General features: G+C 37.0%; 1 protein-coding gene across 3 annotated transcripts in view; it reads left to right on the forward strand.

Moving 5' to 3' along the window:
* The window catches only part of BRD10 (bromodomain containing 10), an 87,698-nt gene that overhangs the window by 12,000 nt on the left and 52,105 nt on the right, over positions 1 to 23,593 (forward strand). For all 3 annotated transcript variants that reach the window (XM_055294292.2, XM_055294293.2, XM_055294294.2), the window contains exon 2: positions 8,067 to 8,267. In XM_055294292.2, coding sequence (XP_055150267.1) covers positions 8,067 to 8,267 — 201 coding nt within the window. The remainder of the gene's footprint in view (positions 1 to 8,066; positions 8,268 to 23,593) is intronic.

Here is a 23,593-nt window from a genome sequence, read left to right on the forward strand (position 1 = left end):
TGCCTTTGTGCCTTTCCTAAATTCAGAAAAACAGAAGAAATATATTCTAAGCAAAACGATTTTATAAAAATTAGTTACATGGTAACTCATGTTATAGGCATGGTAGCTCATGCCTATAATCCCAACAGTTTGGGAGGCCGAGGTGGGCAGATAACCTGAGGTCAGGAGTTTGAGACCAGCCCGGCCAATGTGGTGAGAGACCCTGTGAAATCCCGACTCTACTAAACATACAAAAATTAGCCAGGCATAGTGGCATATGCTTGTAATCTTAGCTACTTGGGTGACTGAGGCACAAGAATTGCTTGAACCCAGGAGGCAAAGGTTACAGTGAGCTGAGATTGTGCCATTGCACTCCAGTTTGGGTGACAGAGTAAGATGCTGTCTCAAAAACAACAACAACAAAAACAACAAGTTACATGGTCTTCGGTTGTTCTTTGGGGCATTATGTCATTTACCTGTTGCTGTTGCAGAAATGAATAATGGCTTTGGAAGGTTTTGTGTTCCTCTCCTCTGGAGAGGAAGGAATATATTTATTTTTATATATGTATTTATTTATTTTTGTTGTTTAATGGCTTTACTTACCACTGAGGGCTCCTAAATCAGTATCTTGAACCCCCCGCCTTTAGTTTTAGTTTCATATTTTTGTCCATAGAACTTTTCCAGTTGGTTGTGCAATTGTTATCTCAAAATGTTAAAAACTGAGTATATTTCTAACCCAAATCTCCTTCCCAGTTTTCCTGTTTTTCTTTTTGACTTTTCATATTTTTGTTAGTGGTGTTATCATTGTTTCAGCCTGAATATATCAGTCATTTTTGATGTTTATACTTTTAATTCCATATGTACAAATTGTTAGCGTGTTCTTTGCTAAATCCCTGTTGCTCAGTAAATATTTTGATGAATGTATTTGAATAATATGAATGAATATTTTTGTCTTTATTTAGTATTCTTTCTCCACTCTTTCCTATCTGTCTAAAACTGTTCTTTCTGCAAAGTCCAATTCAGGTTCTTAACAAAAGAGTGACCAGATGGTATAGAAAGGTTGACTAAAATAAGAACTGGAAAATATCCTTTGCATTTCCTAACTAGGAGATCTTTGGGAAGAGGGATTTCAGTGGAGTAGCTCCAAGCAGATGCCACATTGTAGATTGAGATGTGAATGAAAGATGAATTGGATCAGCAGTTTAGATGTTCCTCAGGGAAACTTGGACTTGTTTATATGCTAAAGCAACTAACAGATAGAGAAAGAGAGTTTGAAGACTCAGAAGATAATTAATGAAATACAAATTCTGAAGACCTGTATAGTGATTCATTTTTCATCAGAGGATTGGAGGCACATTTTTCACTGAAACATAAAGTAAGGATGGGCCTGGACTTAGATAATTTTGGTTTTTGAGAAGCAGGAAGTTAATGAAACTCTTACTTAAAAACTGCCATTTTCTCTGAAATAAGTTGTGGGCAAAGTCACCTGCGAGGTGATGGAATGAAGCTTTTGAATAGTGATAGCATTTGGGCTGGCGTGGTGGCTCACGCCTCTAATCCCAGCAATTTGGGAGGCCAAGTTGGGTGGATCGACTGAGGTCAAGAGTTCGAGACCAGCCTGGCCAACATGGAGAAACCCCGTTTCTATTGAAAATACTGAAAATTAGCCGGGCATGGTGGCGTGTGCCTGTAATCCCAGCTACTCAGGAGCCTGAGGCAGGAGAATTGCTTGAACCAGGGAGGCGGAGGTTGCAGTGAGCTGAGATGGTGCCGTTGCACTCCAGCCTGTGCAACAAGAGTGAAACTCCGTCTCAAAAGAAAAAAAAAATGAATAATGATAGCATTTGAAGTTGCTGTTACGGAGAAAGAGGGAGTTGACCACCTTCAAAGAAGTCATATTAGGTACAGTTGAGCCCAGCTGAGGTTATAGTTAGACAACAGACTACAGGGGGATTATTTTTTCCTACCCTGCTCAGTAGAAGTATAGGAGTGAAGGGGCTTTTGGCCGAGATGTAAGAGAGAGGCCACATGCCTGAGACAGAAGTTTAATTGGTCCAGGGAGATAAGAGAAGAGGTTAGTCATGTATTATGGGTCTCAACTGGTTATCTATGTGAATAGCTAAAAGAAGTTGAATTATTTACGGCAAATGAGAGTCAGACAAGGGACTGGAGGTCTGAAGGAAGACGAAAAAGAAATTCAGGGGGAATAAGTTAATGACTGGGAAAATAGAAGGTAAAAATCAAGTAGAAAGTTAAGTTTAATGGTCTTTGATAAATGCTTTTTTGTGGGTATGAAGACTTCTTCTTTTCCTGAAAACCTTTTTGTGTATCAGGTAGCTTATAGCTGCAGATAAGGGCAGTGGTCTCCAGACTTTCATGATCTGGCTTCTCAAGCAGCAAACCATTTTGAATATGTACCTTCGATTATGCATATTTATTTATAAATCATATATGGATACTTTACTATTATGTTTTATATATTATAAAACATAAGCTAAGCTAGATACTTAAAATGAGAGAGTAAATAAACATTTAAAAATTTTTTTAACATTATTGATGGTATAAAAAGTTGTTTTTGGTGAGGGCATTGTGGTAGTTTATTAGTTTTGAGAATCTTGGTTTCATACTTGGCTGTAGAGCTATTTGAAAGGCTTGTTTTAAGTTAGGTTTATTTTGATACTTGGTTTTAATGGCGGTTGTAGCACAGAGCTTGTAAAGATATGTAAATGTAGACAGCAGCTTAGATCGATGATGCTTATCTATCAAATATGCAAATTTTTTTGTCAAAATTCCCCAGTAAAATTTTCTGTCTTTCCTAATTTAATTAGTTGCTCTTGAAAACTATTACTAAGGTGTGCTGTGCTGTTAATCTCCATTTGCCCCTGTAAATGCATTTTCTACCCTTGTGCACTGTGCTGTATGCCCCAGAAGGCTGATTTATAAGGATCAAACTGGTATGCCTTGAGCTCTGACTTCTGGTTGTGTTCAGCCAACAGGAGGGACTGACAGGAGGACAGAGAGGACAGACATATTTATTCCTACAGCTTCCTTTTTGCTGGGTTGCAAGTTGTCAGTAACTGTGCTCCATCATTATAGCCTTCTCCTACAGTCATTGCTCTCTGGGTTCCAGTAACTATTAACTCTCCTCCCCCTATTGGGCTTAGAGTGGTAAAATAGTTCTCTGCTGTGGCTAGCAGTGGAGTGCTTCACTGTCCTGTCTTATTTTCTCTCAACCTTGCCTGCACATTTGTAAATAGTCCCTTCATTAAATAAACATCACATCTTTTTATATATTATCTATTTCTTGCCAGGACCCTTAGGGCTAAAGTTGCATTTTAATATTTTTAAATGGATAGGTGAACTAAGTGATTGAAACTCTTCATTTAGTCTTTTTTTTTTTTTTTTTAAACGGAGTCTCACTCTGTCACCCGGGCTGGAGTGCAGTGGTGAGATCTCGGCTCACTGCAGCCTCCGCCTCCCAGATTCCAGCGAGTCTCCTGCCTCAGCCTCCCGAGTAGCTGGGACTACAGACGCATGCCACCATGCCCAGCTAATTTTTTATTATTAGTAGAGATGGGGTTTCACCATGTTGCTCAGGCTGGTCTCAAACTCCTGACCTCATTTGATCCACCCGCCTTGGCCTCCCAAAGTGCTGGGATTACAGGCGGGAGCCACTGCGCCCGGCTTCATTTAGAATATTTTTAAGCAGATTAGATAACCCTGATAGAATTTTTATAGGTGACACATGTACATTGTTTTTGGTAGCAAAAGAAAATCACATAATGCAAAAGTGTTCAAACATCTGTTTTTAGTAGGGGAGTAGGTGTCAGTTTGTATATTAACTATAAAGCTTAATACCATTTCACTTTCTTGTTAAGACTTATTGTAATAATTTTAAACAGAATCAAGCCTCTGAATTCTGAAATTTGGAATGTATTAACACAGAAAAGACTGTACATGCTTTGTGTTAAAAAAAAAAGGGAGGGGGAGGAAAGAAAGTAAATGTAAAACTCATTAAGTAACCATAATTATTGGTTAGTGTTTGCTTATGGATGGCAGTATATTATTATTTTCAAACTATTGTCAGATTTCATGAAATGATTTCCCTAATAGACAGAAAAAAAGCTTGAATTTTTGCAATGGGAGAGCTATTTTAGTGTATTTATTTGGCCATTGATTATTTGACAATCCTATTTGAAAGGTAAAATTTGTTTATCTTATTTTATTCACTGATTAATGGAACTCAAGTAGATAGTAACATGTTTAATCAGGATTCTTCTACTATGGACAATATAGATGACTGGAATTTTTAAACCTTAGTTATGTGCGTGAATTTAAAATGGAAAATAAATAACTTGGCTTGTGTTCTTCCAAATACTTTCTATGCACATATAGATATATAGGGCACAATTTTAGGGCATGATGACAGTAATTAACAAAACAAAGTTCCTATCCTCCTGTAGCTTTCATTTTATTAGATAGATAATTACCAAATAAATAGTAATTATATAATGCAATGTAGTGATAAGTGACATGAAAAAGAAACTAGTGTAAGAATAGAGAGTGATAGGGTATCGTTTATTAAATAACTTAGGGAAGGTCTTTCAGATGTTGTGGCATTTGAACAGAGACTTGAATGAACTGATAGAGTGTAGCCATATGAGTATCTGGAGGAAGAGTGTCTTAAAGGAGAGAGATCAAGTGCAAAGATGCATGGAAGCAGATGTGTTGGTATGACTGAGAATAAAATGGAGAATTTTGTGGCTGGAATACAAAGAGCTAAGGTCAGAATGGCAGAAAATTAGGCCTGGAGAGGTAGGCGAAGGCCATATCATGCTAGGTCTTGGAGGTCATAAGAACTTCAGATTATTCTAACTGAAAGACTTTGGAGGAGACAAAGCAAGGTAATGGCATCTGATTTGCTTTTCTTTTTTTTTTTTTTTGAGACAGAGTTTCTCTGTCGCCCAGGCTGAAATGCAAAGGCATGATCTTGGCTCACTGCAACCTCTGCCCCCTAGGTTCAAATGATTCTCCTGCCTCAGCCTCCTGAGTACCTTGGACTACTGGTGCACATGCCGTCAGGCCCAGCTAATTTTTGTATTTTTAGTAGAGATGGGGTTTTACCATATTGGCCAAGCTGGTCTGGAACTCCTGACCTCAGGTGATCCACCCTTCTTGGCCTCCCAATGTGCTGGGATTATAGGCGTGAGCCACCGCACGTGGCCCTGGTTTGCTTTTTAAAAGGATTACCTGCGTTGCTATATGAATAGACTCCAGGAATATCAGAGCAGAAGCCAGGAGGCCTGTCACAAAGCAACTGCAGTTGTCTAGATGAGAGTTTGAACTCACGCGTGTACAGACACACTACTAGATGCATGTACAGATACACTACTAGATGTATGTGTACATATCATATGAAAACTAATACACATATGGCATCTAGTAGTGTGTCTGTACATGCATGATATATATATATAATATACACAAAAAAACACACGTGCACATATATAATTCTTTTTGGGTTAAAAAATATATTTTGTTCAGAAACTTCTTTTTTACATTTAGCAGTGTAATATGGACATCTTTAACAGCGAATATATATACATATACTTGATTCCTTTTAATGGATGTATGCTATTCCATGTTGTAGTGTTCAGTACATTATTTAATCTGTCTCATATTGAAAAACATTTATCTTTCCAATGTTTTTAAAAAATAACAGGCAATATTCTGAGTGTTCTTGGTCGTAGTTGTTGAATTACATCTGTAGGATAAATTCTGAGAAGCATGATGGGTCAAAGGATATGTTCATGTTAAACTTTAATGATTATTACTAAATTGACTGCTAGAAAGACTGCCAGTTTACACTTCTACTAATGTTGTTTAAGAATTTTTCCTTCCTTACATCCTTTCCAACACTGAGTAATATTAGTCTTTTTTATCTTTACATGTTGGTGAGAGAGAAACAGCACCATGGTTGGTTGGATTTTCTTTTAATTATGAGTAATAAATATCAAAGCTTATAAATTTTAATTTCTGATGAGTAATAAAGGATATTACTTTCTCTTTGGTCTTTGTTCTGAGAAAATACTGATTTAGAAAGTTTATACCTTCATCTTATCTACTTATAAAACTGAAATTAAAGAGTAAAATACAGTTTTTGACCTTATATAGCAATTTAGCCACGTAACTTGCCATTTTTCTCAGTTTTCCTTATCCCCAGTCTTCTGTGTACTTAGTGAATTTTTATCCTCAATGCTTTACGTACCTGCTGTGACCTCTGAGATGTCATTATTTTTCAATGCAATATTGTCCATTAATGTTCTTTCATCAGTATTGAAGAAGTAGTTAAAATTACATAGCTAATTAATTCACCTACTAAAAATATTATACTAAAATAAAGTACACCCATTCAGTATCTGTTGTTGCCAGTTAGCTATCTTCCCTGGGTCCACAATTCCTTACTCCCGGCCCAATTAGCTGTCATACAGATGTATGCCATTGTATACTGAAGGATCCCAGCCTAAAATGGTATGCTAGATTAGCCCAAATTCTTCAGTATTTTTAGAAAACCAATTTAACATTCATGCCCTAATTAAAGCTGAATTAGTTATAGTGTTATCTCCTTATAACAGAGAAAACACATAATGGTGCTACAGTTTGGTAGAATCCTACACTCATACTGTTCATGGGACCTAGATGGCACTGAGGGTAAGGTTGTTACAAAGTTATTCTAATTTAGTGTAATAAATCACTCTGGACATAGTCCGAGGAGGACAGGACTTCAATTATTATATTTTATGCCATAAAGATTTATGTTTGGCTGGGTGGGGTGGCTCATGCCTGTAATCCCAGCACTTTGGGAGGCCAAGGTGGGCTGATCACTTGAGACCAGGCGTTCAAGACCAGCCTGGGCAACATGGTGAAACCCTGTCTCTACAAAATTACAAAAGTTAGCCAGGTGTGGTGGCACATGCCTGTGGTCCCAGCTACTGAGGAGGCTGAGGTAGGAGGATCACCTGAGCCCAGGGAGGTTGAAGCTGCAGGATCACGCCACTGCACCCCATCCTGGGTGACAGAGTCTCTGTCTCAAAAAAAAAATAAAAGATTTACATTTTAATGAACCTTTAGCCTATTTTATGTTAAAGCCTGTAGGAAAGCAGGGAAATATAACTATAGGGTCAACTTTTAATTTATATAATTTTTTTTTTTTTTGAGGTAGGATCTCTGTCACCCAGGCTGGAGTGGAGTGGTACGATCTCAGCTCACTGCAGCCTCAACCTCCCAAGCATCAGTCCTCCCACCTTAGCCTCCGAAGTATTAATATATTAATAATTGGGTCTACAGGCGCTCACCACCATGCCTGACTAATTTTTGTGTTTTTTTTTTCTTTTTTTAAATGAGAAAGAGTTTCTCTCTTGTTGCCCAGGCTGCAGTGCAATGACGCGATCTCTGCTCGCCACAACCTCTGCCTCCTCCTGGTTCAAGTGATTCTCCTGCCTCAGCCTGCCGAGTAGCTGGAATTACAGGCATGTGCCACCATGCCCGGCTAATTTTGTATTTTTAGTAGAGCCAGGGCTTCTCCATGTTGGTCAGGCTGGTCTCAAACTCCCGACGTCAGATAATCCACCCGCCTCGGCCTCCCAAATTGCTGAGATTGCAGCCATGAGCCACCGCACCCGGCTGTTTATAATTTTTTCAAAGTGTTTATGTATCATTTTACATTTTCTTTTTCCAAATGTTTCTGTATTATTGTACATTTTCTCATACCAATAATAGATAGTATGAAATATATTGCAAACAATAAACTTTGTTTTCTATTAAAGTGATAGTGCTTTAGTCAATATTTTAAATGCTTCAGTCTCAGATTTTTTTTTTAATGTAGGGAAGGGACTATCACTCTGATTTTATGGCATAAGGAGTATGAGAAATTGTGAAGGGAGGATAAAAATTTAGAACAAAGCTAAGTAAGTAAGGTTTAAATACTTTTATGTATTTAGCAAAAGGGATTCTTAAGTTGCTGGCTAAGGGGGTTTATTGCTTATCCAGAAGATTTGACCTTCTGAATTGACTTATTCTTCTCCAAGGCACTTGAGAGAAAAGACAACGATAGCAGTTACATCTAGAGGCTATTATGGATTGGAGGATGAGAAGGGAACTGCATGTACCTCAACAAGGCGTCGGTCAACACCGCGAAGTTTGGCAGGCTTGACAAGTGGAGTTTTTGAATCTATAATGGTTCAAGTTTTGAGACAGGAAGAACAGCTGAGAGCAAAAGAAGAAAAAAGGTAAACGTTAAAAAAAAATTTCATAATTTTAGCTGCATAATTTTTATGTGCCCATTATCAGATTTCTGGGCCCATTTTAGTAGTGTTCCAAAATGCATTATTACAAAAGTATGAATTCATAATGAAATATCACAATAAAATTTGTTTAAAATATAATTTTAAAATTTAAAACCACTTATCTTGAAGCTGTACAAAAATAATTTCTACAGAATATTTCAGAGTGCTTTCTAGATTTCTAGTAGTAGTCATTCTCAAGTGAATTATAAGTTTTAAATTAGAGGAATTTTCTATAGGTTTGTAGTTTTAGAACAGAATCACAGACCTTTAAAATCAGGAGAAACTCCAGAGATTATGTAGTTCAAGCATGACATAAATTCACCTCTGCCTGTTCCTCCATTGGAATTAATATCCTGGATAACTGCTTACTCTGGGCTCATCAGGAAAAAGTGTTGTGCACAATTAATGGTAGCTTCTAGGGTCTAGGAGCGTAAGAGGGAAGGCATTTGTATAACTTTTTAATTTATAAAAAGAGAACCAGGGCCCAGAGAGGTAAGTGACACTGATGTTTCTATACTGGCAAACAAAAAAAAGACTAGTTATTTTTATAGTACTAAGTCAAATTGCAAACTATGTTAGGAGTGATTACTAATGTTATAAGGACTTGTTAATGCTGGTCAGAGGCAATTTATAATATTTTGTTGCTCTTCGAATAATAATAAATGTAACTTGCTTTGAAATTTGTAGGATTAAAACTCAGCCTTGAGACTTTCTACCACATACTTTTTCCAGCAGTAATTAATTTGGAAACCTGCTGTATTTTTTTTTTCCTTGTGCAGAGCTTTGCAGAACCACTCCTACTATAGGAAAGGAGGGCTTATGGAAAGGGGTAAAGATTAACTTGACAATAGTGTACTGTAGATTGGAATGGGGAGAACTGAAGAAAAGGAAGGCTTGTACGAAGAGGGCTGTAGTAGTCTACATCTCCACTACTGGTCACCACCTCCAATACTGGTCACCAGAAATTGGAAGAAATCAGGTTGTCCTGAGAACAATTAACAGGACTTAGTATCTTCCTTGATATAGGGAGAACAAAGGAAGAGAGAAAGATAAGTCAGAGTAGTTGTAATAGTAGTAGTGATATAAACAATAAGATTAAAAAAAGAATGGCTAATGTTTATTGAGCATGAGTATTTGCCAGGTTTAGCTCTAAGCACCTTCCTTGTATTCAGCATTTATCCTGAGGCCCAGAGTGATTAAGTAACTTGCCCAAGGTCATAACAGTTTTTGAGTAGTGAACTCAAGATTGGAGCCCAATCAGTCTGTCTCTAGAGCTTGTGCTCCTAAGCAGTATACCATTTTTTGATTTGTAAAATGATAAAACTAGCAAAGAAAATAGAAGAGCTTGAAAATGTGAGTCCAGGTAGGGGAAAAAGCAGTGAATTTGTTTTGAATAAATTGTTTAATATGATAATGAAAACATTTACATATCCAAGCAGGAATGGGTAGTAGGAAACTGAATATGAATCAATCTGTGTGTGCCCTGACATCAAATAAACATAAGAGAATAAGCCACGGGAGGAAAACCCTCTGTTAAATGTCATAGTCACTATGATAATTTAATGGAGTTATATGAATTAAGCTATCTCTTTTAGTGTTAATGTTTTAAATTATAAAATATTTTAAGCATAGAACAAAGAATAAATAAAATTAAAGCCTGTGTTGTGGAGAAGTAGGAAGGCTTTTACAATGTTGGTGGGAATGTAAATTAGTTCAGCCATTGTGGAAGACAGTATGATGATTCCTCAAAGATCTAGAACCATTTGACCCAGCAATTCCATTACTGGGTATATAACCCAAAGGAATATAAATCATTCTGTTATAAAGGTACATGCACACCTGTATTCATTGCAGCACTATTCACAATAGCAAAGACATGGAATCAACCCAAATGCTCAGCAATGATAGACTGGATAAAGAAAATGTGGTAAATACAGACCATGGAATACTATGCAGCCATAGAAAGGAGTTAGATCATGTCATTTGCAGGGACATGGATGAAGCTGGAAGTCATTATCCTCAGCAAACTAACACAGGAACAGAAAACTAAACACCACATGTTCTCACTTATAAGTGGGAGCTGAACAGTGAGAACACATGGACACAGGGAGGGGAACAACACACACTGGGGCCTGTAAGGGGGGTTGGGGGAGGGAGAGCATCAGAATAAATAGCTAATGCATGCTGAACTTAATACCTAGGTGATGGGTTGATAGGTGCAGCAAACCACCATGGCACGTGTTTACCTGTGTAACAAAGCTGCACGTCCTGCACTTGTATCCTGGACCTTAAAATAATAATAATTTTAAAAAAGCCTATGTGCCCACAACCCAACAATTTTTTTTTTTTTAAGAATTAGCCATATGCGGGGCGCGGTGGCTCACACTTATAATCCCAGCACTTTGGGAGGTGGAGGCGGGCAGATCACGAGGTCAGGAGATCGAGACCATGGTGAAACTCCGTCTCTACTAAAAATACAAAAAAATGAGCCGGGCGTGGTGGCGGGTGCCTGTAGTCCCAGCTACTCAGAGAGGCTGAGGCAGGAGAATGGTGTGAACCCGGGAGGCGGAGCTTGCAGTGAGCCGAGATCGCGCCACTGCACTCCAGCCTGGGTGACAGGGCGAGACTCCGTCTCAAAAAAAAAAAAAAAAAAAAAAGAATTAGCCATAAATGCGATCTAGTTTCCTTGTACTTCTGGTATAGAAGATACCCCATCTTAACTTTTTTGTTTCTCATTCCCATGCATTTTATTATTGAACTGTAAGAATTCTTTTCTTTTTTTTTTTTTTGAGACGGAGTTTTGCCGTTGTTGCCCAGGCTGGAGTGCAGTGGCGCAATCTTGGCTGACCACAACCTCCGCCTCCCAGGTTCAAGCGATTCTCCTGCCTCAGCCTCCTGAGTAGCTGGGATTACAGGCAAGCACCACCACACTCGGCTAATTCTGTATTTTTAGTAGAGATGGGGTTTCTCCATGTTGGTCAGGTGATCTGCCCACCTCGGCCTTCCACAGTGCTGGGATTACAGGCATGAGCCACCGCGCCCGGCCAAGAATTCTTTATGTATTCTGGATATAAGCCCTTTGTCAGATATATGTGTTCTCAAGTGTTTCTCAGTCCATGGCCTTCATTTTCAGTGTTTTTGGAAAAGTTTTTTGTCTTGGAAGTTCGAATCATCCTTTTTTTTAATGTTTTTGTGGACCTACCTAAGGAATCTTAGCGTACCCAAGGTTATGGAAATTTTTGTTCTAGAATTTTTTATGTTTTGGTTTTTCTGGTTATGTTTATTCTTTTGAAGTTAATTTTTGTGTGTGATATGAAGTAAGGAAAAACTTTGCTTTTTTCCATATGGATTGCCAGTTCCTTCAGTATCATTTGTTGAAAAAAAAACTGTTCTTTCACCACTGAATTACCTTTGCATCTTTGTTGAAAAGCAATTGAACGTATTATTTGTGAGTCTTTCTGAACTGTGTTCTGTTTCATTTAGCTATAGGTGTATCTTTATGTTAGCACTATATTGATTTGATTACTATAACTTTACAGTAAGTCTTGAAATTAAATAGCATGTCTTCCAACTTTATGGGTTTTTTTTTCAAATTCGTTTGTCTATACTAGGACCTTCACTTTTTGTGTAATTTTGAAATCATATTGTTAATTTCTACAGAAAAAGCCTGGAAAGGTTGATTGAGATTACATGGAAGTTATCAATTTCTGGATAATTGTTTTGTTTTCTTTTTTTCTTAGCTGTATTTTGTAGTTTTTGGTGTGCACATTTTTTACGTATTTGGTTACCTTTTTCCCTACATATTTCATGGTTTTTATGTAATTGTAAGTCATTTTAAAATTTAATTTACAGTTATTTATTGCTAATATATCTAGAAGTACAGACTTTAGTACAGTAACCTTTTGTCTCTCTGAGTTTTGTCAGGTTTTGCTTCATGTAATTTGAAACTGTGCTATTAGATGCATAGATATTTATGGCTTTTATGTTTTTTGATGTATTGACTTCTTTCTTATTATGTCCCTTTTTATCCCTGGTAATATTTCTTACATTCTTTAATATTCCATTTTATCTCCAGTGTTGGCCTATTATAATGCTCTGCCTCATTGTTTTATTTTTTCAAAGTAGTTTTTGTAGAATTTACAGGATGTGCTTTAATTTAACATGGTCAGTTTCAAATAATGCTGTACCGCTTGACAGTATGCCTCTATATACCATTTTTCATTCTTTGTGCTGTTGTCATATGCCTGCCTTCTACAAGTGTTTTAAACCCCCAATACACTGTTATTGTATGCGCTTTAAATAGTTGTGTTTTGAAGAAATTAAAGAATGAAAAAAGAAGTATTTTATATTTAATCCATGCATTTACCCTTCCCAACATTCTGCCTTCCTTTATATTGATCCATGATACCATCTGATATCATTTTTCTACTGTCTAAAGAGCTCTTTTAGCATTTCTTGTAATACAGGTCTGCCAACAATGAATTCTGAGTTTTTTCTTGTCTGAAAAAGTTTTTATTTTTCCTTACATCTTGAAGGATGGAGAGGGGTGTGTGTGTGTGTGTGTGTGTGTGCATGTGTGTGTAATGCATATACATATGTGACTCTGTATTGACAGGTTTTTTCCTATCAGCACTTTAAGTGTGACATGTTTTACTATGCATAGTTTTTTAAAAGAAGCCTGCTGACTTCCTTATCTTTGTTCCTATATGGGTGGTCGATCTTATTTCTCTAACTGCCTTTAAGTTTTTCTCTTTATAATTAGCTTTCAGCAGTTTGTCATGTGCATTTGGTGTGAGCTTATGTGTGTGTGTTTGTGTTTATCTTGCTTGAGGTTCATTTCGCTTCTTTGATCCATAGACTTTCAGTCTTCTCTGTGCTCTTTTCAAGGTTGCTTATATTTTCTTCTGCAGTGTTTAATCTAGTGAACTGTTTACTGAATATAATTTTTTTATCTCTAAAAGTTACATTTAGTTCTGTTTTTTATATATCTTCATTTCTGTCATTATCTTCATGTTTTAATTTCTAATCTCTAACTTCATCATCTTTGTGCTTTCTAAGTCTTTGTATTGTTTTTCTCCTGGTTATATTTTTATGCTTCTTGGCATGTCCAGTAATTTTTATTGGAAATTAGACATTGGGAACATTGCTTTGTTGAGTCTGGAGTTTTATTTACTTCCTTTGAAGAGGATTAGGCTTTGTTCTGGCAAGCAGTTAAATTTCTTGTAGAACAGTTTGAAAAGTCCAGGTTTTAGGCTGTTTTACGGTGTGTCTGAAATAGCCTTCACTCCAGTTCAGCCCTACAACAGCATAATCCCTCTCAGACCTCTGCTAAATGCCCCCAAGTGGTGACTGAGGACTTTCTGCTTCAGCTGGTCAGAACTCAGTTACTTCCTCAGTTTGTGTGGCTGTCCGAATTGCTACCTTATAATATTCTGGTCAGATTTAACTTTTTGGAGTTTAACTCTAGGAAGTCACAGCCAGGACAGTCGGCTGTCCGTGTCAGCAGGTTCCACATGCACTGATTCAACCAACTGCATATTTCCCAAATATTTCCCATGTTTGGGGAAAAAACAATAAAAATAACAATACTACAATTTAAAAAATTCAAAATTTAAAATACAATATAGATTTCTGTTCTGTATAACTTCCTTCTTTTTGGAATTATCACACAACTTCCAGGTGCTTCATCCTCCCCAGATGCCAATCTCTATCCCCTCAACTCCACTCCACTGGACTCCCTGTTCCCGACTTTCTGTTCTCATAGTCTAAAAACTGCCTTCAGTCAGAAAACTGGATGTCTTAGTTTATTTTCTGTTGCTTATAACAGGATACTGGAAACTGGATAATTTATGAAGAGAAGTAATTTATTTTTTAGAGTTATAGAGGATGTGAAGTCCAAGGTCAGGGAGTACATCTGGTAGTCGTCTTGCTGGTGGCAACTCTCTGCAGAGTCCCGAAACTGCACAGGGCATCACATGGTGAGGGGGCTGAGTGTGCTAGCTCAAGTCTAACTTCTTCTTATAAAGCCGTCAGCCCCATTCCCATGATAACTCATTAATCCACTCATTTGGGCAGAACCCTCATGACCCAATAACCTCTTGAAGGCCCCACCTCTCAGTACTGCCACATTGTGGATTAAATTTCAGCACGAGTTTTGGAGGGGACAACTATTCAAACCAACTGTCCTAGCACTGGGCAATTGTAGGGATCATCTCATTTGTTTCACTTCTCTTGGTGACCACAGTCCTGCACTGTTTGTCCAGTGTCTGAAAATGTATGTTTTGTATATTGTGTTCAGTTTGTAGCTGCTTACAGTAGGAGGGTAAGTTTGGTTCAGTTACTTCATCATGACCACAAAAAGTGGTCATTTCCATGCATTTTTAACGTTTTAATTACATAGGTATATATTTGTAGATAATGTATAACACTTTTGCATGTCGTTAACCTTCATATAATTGGCAACTTAAAAAAAATATATACACACACATACATACATACATACATACATACAATTTCAATAGGTTTTTGGGGAACAGGTGGTGTTTGGTTTCATGAATAAGTTCTTTAGTGGTGATTTCTGAGATTCTGGTGCACCCGTCACCCGAGCAGTGTACACTTTACCCAAAGTATAGTCTTTTATCCCTTACAACTTTCTGTTTCCATTTATTTACGTATCTGAGCTTTATTCATGTTGAACTGTTTTGTTCTAGTTTATTTCAAGCCTTATATAATAACTATATAATAGTATTACATCATGTGACTGTATTTCAGTGTATCCATTTTCCAGAAGAGATGGACATTTTGAAGTATTTCTGTTGTTTCATTATTATAGAATGCTATAGTAAACATGCTTGTGTCTCCCTTGAGGATGGACACAGAGATGGATAGATTAAATTAGATAGATAGACAGATTAGATAGATAGATAGATAGATAGATAGATTAATTGATGATAAACAGATTGGATAGATGAATGGATGGATGGATAGATAGATAGATAGATAGATAGATAGATAGATAGATCGATCGATCAGATCTCTCCTTTAAGTTTCAGACCGAATTGCCTGCTTAATATCTTCTCTGGATGTCGCATCTGTCAGTGTTGGTATCAGTGTCTCTCCTCTGCCAGGAAACATGTGGCACATTCAAATTAGGATATTTCAAAGAGGGTTTATTTTCAAAGGGGTTACAATGTAGCAGAATCTTAAGAAATAAGGCTGTAACCAGGGCAAGCAGAGAGAGTAACTGGTACCCAGGAAACAGTTATAGAGAAGAGACTGTTTTGAGAAGATACTTCTATTGAAGGACAAAGCCCAAGGCAACCTCAAGAGGAGGGAGCCAGGGAAATAAATGCTTCATCCCACTTTCTTTTATCTTTCTGATTACCTCCCAGGTCCCTCCATGGATGAACCCAAGGCAAGACTGAGAATGAGATGCCTATTGATACAGATAAACCTTACAGTGAAGGATGGAGAATGGATCTAGAGGCAAACAATCTAATCTGTCAATCTAATACCATGTCAAGAGTTAGTCAGAGACTAGCTGAGAGTATAGATTTTATAAATTTAGATAGGGAAAGGACTTTGAAATCATAGGACGGTCATGTTAGAAGACAGGGGAAGGTGTTTTGTTGTTGTTATTGTTGTTTTAATTAAAACCTTTGGCATAAGAAGTGGGGAAAACAGTTCTCATTTTGTTAAGTAGGTTAAAACACCTGTTATATCAGAAGTTTGAGATCAAGATAGCAGCAGCCTGAAAATTTAGTATATATTTTAATATGGTAATACTTTATCTGGTATCTGATGGACATCTGATAATTTACAGCTGATCATCTGGGTAGACACAAACTCAAAAGTGGATTATTTTTAAATTTTTACTCTCTCTCTCTCTCTGTCTCTCTCTGTGTATATATATATATATACACACTGTGTGTGTGTGTGTGTGTGAAGTTTTTTTTAAATCAGCCCTGGTCTACACAAATTTTTTACAATCTTTAAATGTAACAATTTGGTTTCTAATTTGTTACCTATTCCATTTAAAGGAAGGAAGCTCCCCACTCTATATTTTAATTTTTATACGGTAGGCTGATTACCTTCCTTGTGCAGTATATGCTATCAAAATAATGGCTTCTTAGATTGCCAGATTTAAAATCCTGGCATTCCTCTATTGCTGTCTTTATTAGTTTGGACAGCACTGGACACCAGTATAAAGGAGATGGCGAGTGATGGCCTGTTGAACAGAGAGGAATAAATACTGAGAAAGGCTTGGTAGTCTGGCCATCTTCAAGAAAATGCTAATAGGACAACAGGCAGTCTTGGGGAAACTGGTGTAGAGAGACCCTGTTGATTTAGGAGACAGCAGCCCTCTAAGTGAAAGTCTGAGAAAATTGAGTGAAAGAGCTGATTAATTTATTGCTGAAATAGTCTTTCAGCTAATCACAACCACCACCACATTCTGTTTATAATGATGACCTAAAGCCATTAAGGAATGATTAAATAATATTTTGTATACCTTGTTTACTAAACAGGAAAGTAGATAACACATTTTAGATAACTTCTTTTTTTTTTTTTTTTTTTTTTGAGATGGAGTCTTGCTTTGTTGCCCAGGCTGTAGTGCAGTGGTACAGTCTTGGCTTACTGCAGCCTCCGCCTCCCGGGTTCAAGTGATTCTCCCACCTCAACCTCCTGAGTAGCTAGGGCTACAGGTGCTGCCACTATGCCCAGCAAATTTTTGTATTTTTAGTAGAGATGGGATTTCACCATGTTGCCCAGGCTGGTGTCGAACTCCTGACCTCAGGTGATCTGCCCTCCTCGGCCTCCCAAAGTGCTGGAATTATAGGTGTGAGCCACCATACCAGCCATTTTAGATACTTAAAAAATAAAATCGATGAAAATTGGCAGTTGGTTCTCCTCAAGTAAATTTCTATTAATCTGGAATATGACATTATTAGGTAGCAGTTTTGATAATTTAAGTCTACTTTAGTTGTCTTAAAAATACTAGATCTGTTCACTGTTCCTTTTTTGCAAAACTATTTGGATTTTCAGAAATAGTGGATTTTTTTTTTTGTTTGTGGGTTTTTTTTGAGACAGGTTCTCACTCTGTCTCCCAGGCTGGGGTGGTGTGATCACGACTCACTGCAGACTCCACCTCCCAGGCTCAAGTTATCCTCCCACCTCAGCCTCCCAAGTAGCTGGGATTACAGGCATGACCACTACACTTGACAAATTTTTACATTTTTTTGTAAAGACGAGGTCTCACTATATTTCCCAGGCTGGTCTTGAACTCCTGGGCTCAAGCCATCCTCCTGCCTTGGCCTTCCAAAGTGTTGGGATTACAGGCATGAGCCACCATGCCCAGCCAGTGTGTATTTTGTTAGTACTCTTTATTTCATGTACTTGTACAAACTTACTGGTATTTTACTGATTTGGAAATCACTGGAATTGAAACAGATTTTTAAACTCCAGTGATTATTTTTGTAAAATAAATACTATGATTTTATAATTAAGTGATTTATTTTCGTATTCTCTATAACACAAAGTAGCAATGACTTAATTAAATATATATTCATCATTTGTGGCCACCCAGCATTTTTAAATAGCTTTCTTACATTTTGGTAATTTCCTGTAGTACAATTTTTAACTTCCCAGGGATAGATGCCAGAAAATTTGTATTCTCAAACCCCCTCCCAGGTAAGGTAGAGGTATATGAGCAGAAAATTTATATTCTCAAACCCCCTCCCAGGTAAGGTAGAGGTATATGAGCAGAAAATTTATATTCTCAAACCCCCTCCCAGGTAAGGTAGAGGTATATGAGCAGAAAATTTATATTCTCAAACCCCCTCCCAGGTAGGGTAGAGGTATATGAGCAGGTATATACTTCTTGCTTGATATTGTATGGGAACAACATCAGGTAGCAATCTTGAGTGAGAGGGTTTATTTTTTGATAAAGGTAGTAATAGGAGTTTCTGGTTGTTCCAGGTTCTTGGTATCAAAGGTGCCAACTAGTGCTGACTGTGTAGTTTTTCCTGGAGAACCTCCTAAGTGTGGTTGGGCTTGTTTTCTGGCTTTTTGTCATCTAAGTTTGGCTCTCTGACTCTTAACAGAGCTTCTATAAGCTCCCTACTAATCCTTAAATAAATTCCTTTTCTGCTTCAACTAGCCAGAGGAGATTCTGTTGTTGGCAGATAAATAAGAAGGTTGACTGATGGACTTGATATGAATGGTTAATTTTTCTAAAATATAATATGTGTTATTCATCTTAGAAAATATAAATAAATATCTTGCTTCCCTTTTTCATGCCATGAATTTGTGTACATTGTATTGTTTCTTAAAGCTCCTTTTTTTTTTTTTTTTTTTTACTAAATTGTAATGTCTTTGAGAGTGAGGTCCATGTTTTCTCACCTCTTTGTGTCGTCACACATGGTGAGCATTCAATAAAAGTTTATAAAACTGTAATAGTAAAGTTAGGATACTTTAAAACTTAATTTTCTTTTGGAAACCTAGTGTTTTTGCCAAATCCTGCATGGCTGAAGTAACCTTAGGCACAGCTTCGATTAGTATTTCACAGAGTTACAGGCAAACGTGCCACAACCCAGTAAGGAGCAACATCAAAAATGAGAGCTGATCCAGAAAAAAAAAAAAAAAATTGAACCAATTTTCTTGTTTATTCAGCATTGTTTATGTACCCTCTTTTTAAAAATAGCAAATGTTATTTTTGCAACTATCCTTAGGTAGTCTTTTGGTATTTTCCCAACATTGAAGGCTTAATTTTTTGAGCTAGTATTTTAGAAACATGCACTGCTTTATCTGCCTTTAGTACTGTACTTTTGGATAAATTTTTAAAATGAGAATAATTCTGGAAGGTGGCTTTTTGTCTGCCTTGCCAGCAAAATGTGATGTACTTCAGCATTTTTTTTTCTTTTTTGATACGGAGTCTTGCTCTGTTGCCCAGGCTGGAGTGCAGTGACGCGATCTCGGTTCAGTGCAAGCTCTGCCTCCCGGGTTCACACCATTCTCCTGCCTCAGCCTCCCGAGTAGCTGGGACTACCAGTGCCTGCCACCATGCCCGGCTAATTTTTTGTATTTTTAGTAGAGACGGGGTTTCACCATGGTCTCAATCTCCTGACCTCGTGATCTGTCCGCCTTGGCCTCCCAAAGTGCTGGGATTACAGGCGTGAGCCACCGCACCCAGCCACTTTAGCATTTTTAAGATACTGTTTTTAATTTTTAACTATAAGTGTTAAAGTTTTTTAAAAATGGCTGATTATATATATTAACTCTAGAGATCTTCAGCAGGCTCCCATTCCCTATTTACTACACTACTGAGGATCAGGAAAGAGACTCCATAGTTGTATTTCTAAAGGTAAAGGGCTATTCTGCCTTATGCTGGCCTATACCAGCCGTGTACTTTTTTGTCCTTCCTCACATCTCTTTAGTATTCATAGTCTGAGGCTAGATTCCGTAATCCTCCCCTGAAAGGTACAGTGTATGAGGAACAGCAGCAGTGTGAGTAGCAGCCCTTGATTAACTTCAGATAGTGCACACAGATGGCATTATCACACTTCAACTGTGTCATGAATTTTCTTCCTATTCTAGGAGCAAGCCAGTTGTGCTAACTTTGGCCTACCAGGCAAACTGTGTTTCTGTCTCTTATGCTGACGTGCTAGGAAAACCTGGGGGAAGTTATTTCACCCTTCTGTATGTCCTTAATATTCACAGCAGGTAAATAATTTGTGAAATTACCTTATCGCCAATCTTTATATTGGCCAAAAGTTGCTTTTCACTGCTTTAGGCAAAGCAAGTCCATAAAAGTTTTTTCATCTGCTCCAACTTTCCCTTTCATTTTCTTCCCCAAGCACTAGTTGTCACTCTTTCACTACTGCAGAACATGTAACACTCTTCTCTATCAGAACAAAATGTATTTCATTGATGTTAGTCATGTATGCACTGCCTTCAGGATTCCCAGATTTTTTTTTTTTTTTTTTTTTTTAGCTGTCCTTTCCCTACTTGGTGTTGACTCTTCACATCTATTCTACTATTTGGCGCTTCCTAATTCCTTTATCTTCTTTCCTTTGGAAAAAAACAACGTGTCACATTTAATTTTGAAAATAGAAATCTGCCATAAACAACATTATATTTTACATGTATGTATAACCAAAAAGGGAGAATTTCTAGACTTACAGTCTGAGATGTTTTGTAACTAATAAGTGATTTTATAGTGAGCTCATAGTCAGGATTAATTATGACAAGATTAACCAAAATCAGTTTTCTCTGCCAAGAATAGTAATAAACAAACCCAGTTTCTGATGGTTGATTCTAAGGTACAGTATCCTATTACAAACTTTTAAACAAACTGAATTAAATTTTATGGGAAATAACTTGAAAACTCTGCCTGTTGTTAATAACGGTATATTGAAGAAAAATATTCTACCCTTCTCAGTACATAAAGTGTAGAGAAACTCAATTTCATGGTGAAGTACACAGTATCTGTAAATTTAACATAAACATGATTAAATCATTTGATTTTTTTTTTTAGCTTTGAAAAATTGCTGTAAGACTTATTTTATTTTACACGCTCTCTAATTTAAAAGTCACAGAGTATCTTTAAGGCTACTAAAAGGCAGCAGTCTTACCCAACTGAACTTCAAGCCCATGACTCAGAATCAGCTACCTTTAACTTTTAGCTATTTCTTCTGGTAATCATGTTCACATTTCTAAATAAATGCTATGTTGCTATTTCTTGATTTTTCCATTTGGCATTATCTGTTGCTATTTATCTGTGGAATTCTTTACACCTACTTCCACTGATAGGGAAGCTCTATTCCTCTTCTTAATTTTGTTCTCTTCTGCCTCGTCCATCTCATATATTATTGTTGATTAATAATTTAGTGCTGTCTCATTTTTAACCCATAAACTAAACATTATTACTGTTTTTATAATTTATTTTTTATTCATATTTACCCATGATTAACAGTTTATTTGTTCCCAATTCTTCTCACATTTTAGAACTTCTTTCGGTAATCATCTCTTTTCTTCTAAGTATATACTGTAGAAGTATGTTTTCTGTATATTTCAATTTGGACAGTTTCTATCTCTGTCTTCAAGTTCACTAATCTTTTCTTCTGCTGTGTCTAATCTGTCATAAATCGCATTCTGTGTATTTTCATCTCAGACATTGTAGTTTTTATCTCCAAAAGTGTAGTTTGGGTCTTTTTTATATCTCTCATGTCTCTACTTAAGTTTTTGACCAAATGGAATAATATAGTTTCAGTAACTACTTTAATGACCTTATTGCTAATTCTTTTTTTTTTTTTTTTTTTTTAATTGTGATGGAGTTTCACTCTTGTTGCCCAGGCTGGAGTGCAATGGTGTGATCTTGGCTCACTGCAGCCTCCACCTCCGAGGTTCAAGCGATTCTCCTGCTTCAGCCTCCCAAGTAGTTGGGATTACAGGCATGCACCACCACGCCCAGCTAATTTTGTATTTTTTTTAGTAGAGACAGGGTTTCACCATGTTGGTCAGGTTGGTCTCGAACTCCTCACGTCAAGTGATCCACCCACCTCAGCCTCCCAAAGTGCTGGGATTACAGGCACGAGCCACAGGGCCCAGCTGTTGTTGTCATGTAATTGAATTCTATTTTGTCTTCTTTTTAAACTCCATAGAGCATTTTAATCATTATTTATGCCATATCTATGTAAATTAACCTATGTATTACCACTTTTTTTTTTCCTATCTTTGTGCTTTAGTTACGGGTCACTGTTCTTCCACTGGAAGCACATTCTTCAGCATTTCCTTTAGATTGTGTTTTTTAGTCACAAATATCACATTTTTTTGGTCTGAAAATATTTTTGTCTATATTTTTGAGAGATATTTTTACTCTGAATGGCAATTTCTGTTGGCACTTATTTTCTGAGTATATTAAGGATACTCCATTGTGTGCTGGCTTCTGTTATTGCTGTTGAAGAGTGTCTTAGTCCATTTTGCATTGCTGTGAAGGAATACCTGAGGCTGAGTAATTTATAAAGAAAAGAGGGTTATTTGGCTCATGGTTCTGTAAGTTGTACAGGAAGCATGGGGCCAGCATCTGCATCAGGAGAACGCCTCAGACTGCTTCTGCTCCTAGCAAAAGGTGAAGGGGAGCCAACATATCATGTGGTGAGAAAGAGAACGAGAGAGAGGAGGAAGGTGCCAGGCGCTTTTTAACAATTAGTTCTTGTGACAACTAGTAGAGTGAGAACTTACTCACTGCAGTGAGAATGGCACCAAGCTATTCATGAGGGATCTACCCCCATAACTGAAACACCTGTAACTAGGCCGCGCTTTCAGCATTGGAAATCAAATTTCAGCATGAGAATTGGAGGGTGCAAATATCCAAACTATATCAAGGAGTTATCTCTGTTTTTATTTTAATTTCTGTATTTTTCATTTCTAGAAGTTCTTTTTAATTCGTATTCAAAACTGCTTTGTCATTTTTTATAATCTCCTTCTCTTTGCTCATGTTTTCAGTTTCTTTTCACTGAACATTGTATTCCTTGTGTCCTATAATTCTTACATCTATTATCTCGGGGCCAGATTCTTTCTTCCTATCCCTCCTAATATCTTAATTCCTTTTATGTTTTATCTTTGACTGTGAACTCATTTCTTATCACTATAGTAGTAGGAGTTCCTTGAAGTCTAGACTTAAGGTGCATTCCCTTAGAGATTTGATTTTGTTGTTGTTGTTCATGTACCTGACAGCAATATTGGAATGAAACCACATTAAACTCATTTCTTAGTGTGATGTTTTTCTGAGCACTCAGGAAATGTGAATTTGGGCAATAAATCCATATGAGTCAGCTTATAGTTACAAATTCTTAGGATTTTTTTTTTTCCCTTCACCACTCCTATTGTGAAGACAAAAAAATTTTCTTGCAGTCCTCTAGTTGAGGATGAGGGGAAGGAAGGGACTTTTTTCTAGTATGCCCCTCTACTGAGTGTGTGTGCTTTTGGAGTCCTAGCTCTGTACAGAGGAAGCCAAATTCTACCTGCCCACTACCATCCTCATTCAGTAAAAAATAAAACTCCATAAAACTCTAAGCACATTTGAAAAAAGTTGAATTTTATTAAGAATATTTAATATTTTTTAGGTACTCAAATGTAATATATATAAATACCAAATCACTAATGACAGTTATAGTATGACATTTCAACCAAAATTATAAAAGTAGGCTGTTCTATAAAAGAGCAAGTTGTGATATTTGCCAAAGTAGTGTTGTTACTATCTGTATATTTAT

This window comes from Symphalangus syndactylus, chromosome 9 (genome assembly GCF_028878055.3).
Source record: "Symphalangus syndactylus isolate Jambi chromosome 9, NHGRI_mSymSyn1-v2.1_pri, whole genome shotgun sequence".
NCBI classification, from domain to species: Eukaryota; Metazoa; Chordata; class Mammalia; order Primates; family Hylobatidae; genus Symphalangus; species Symphalangus syndactylus.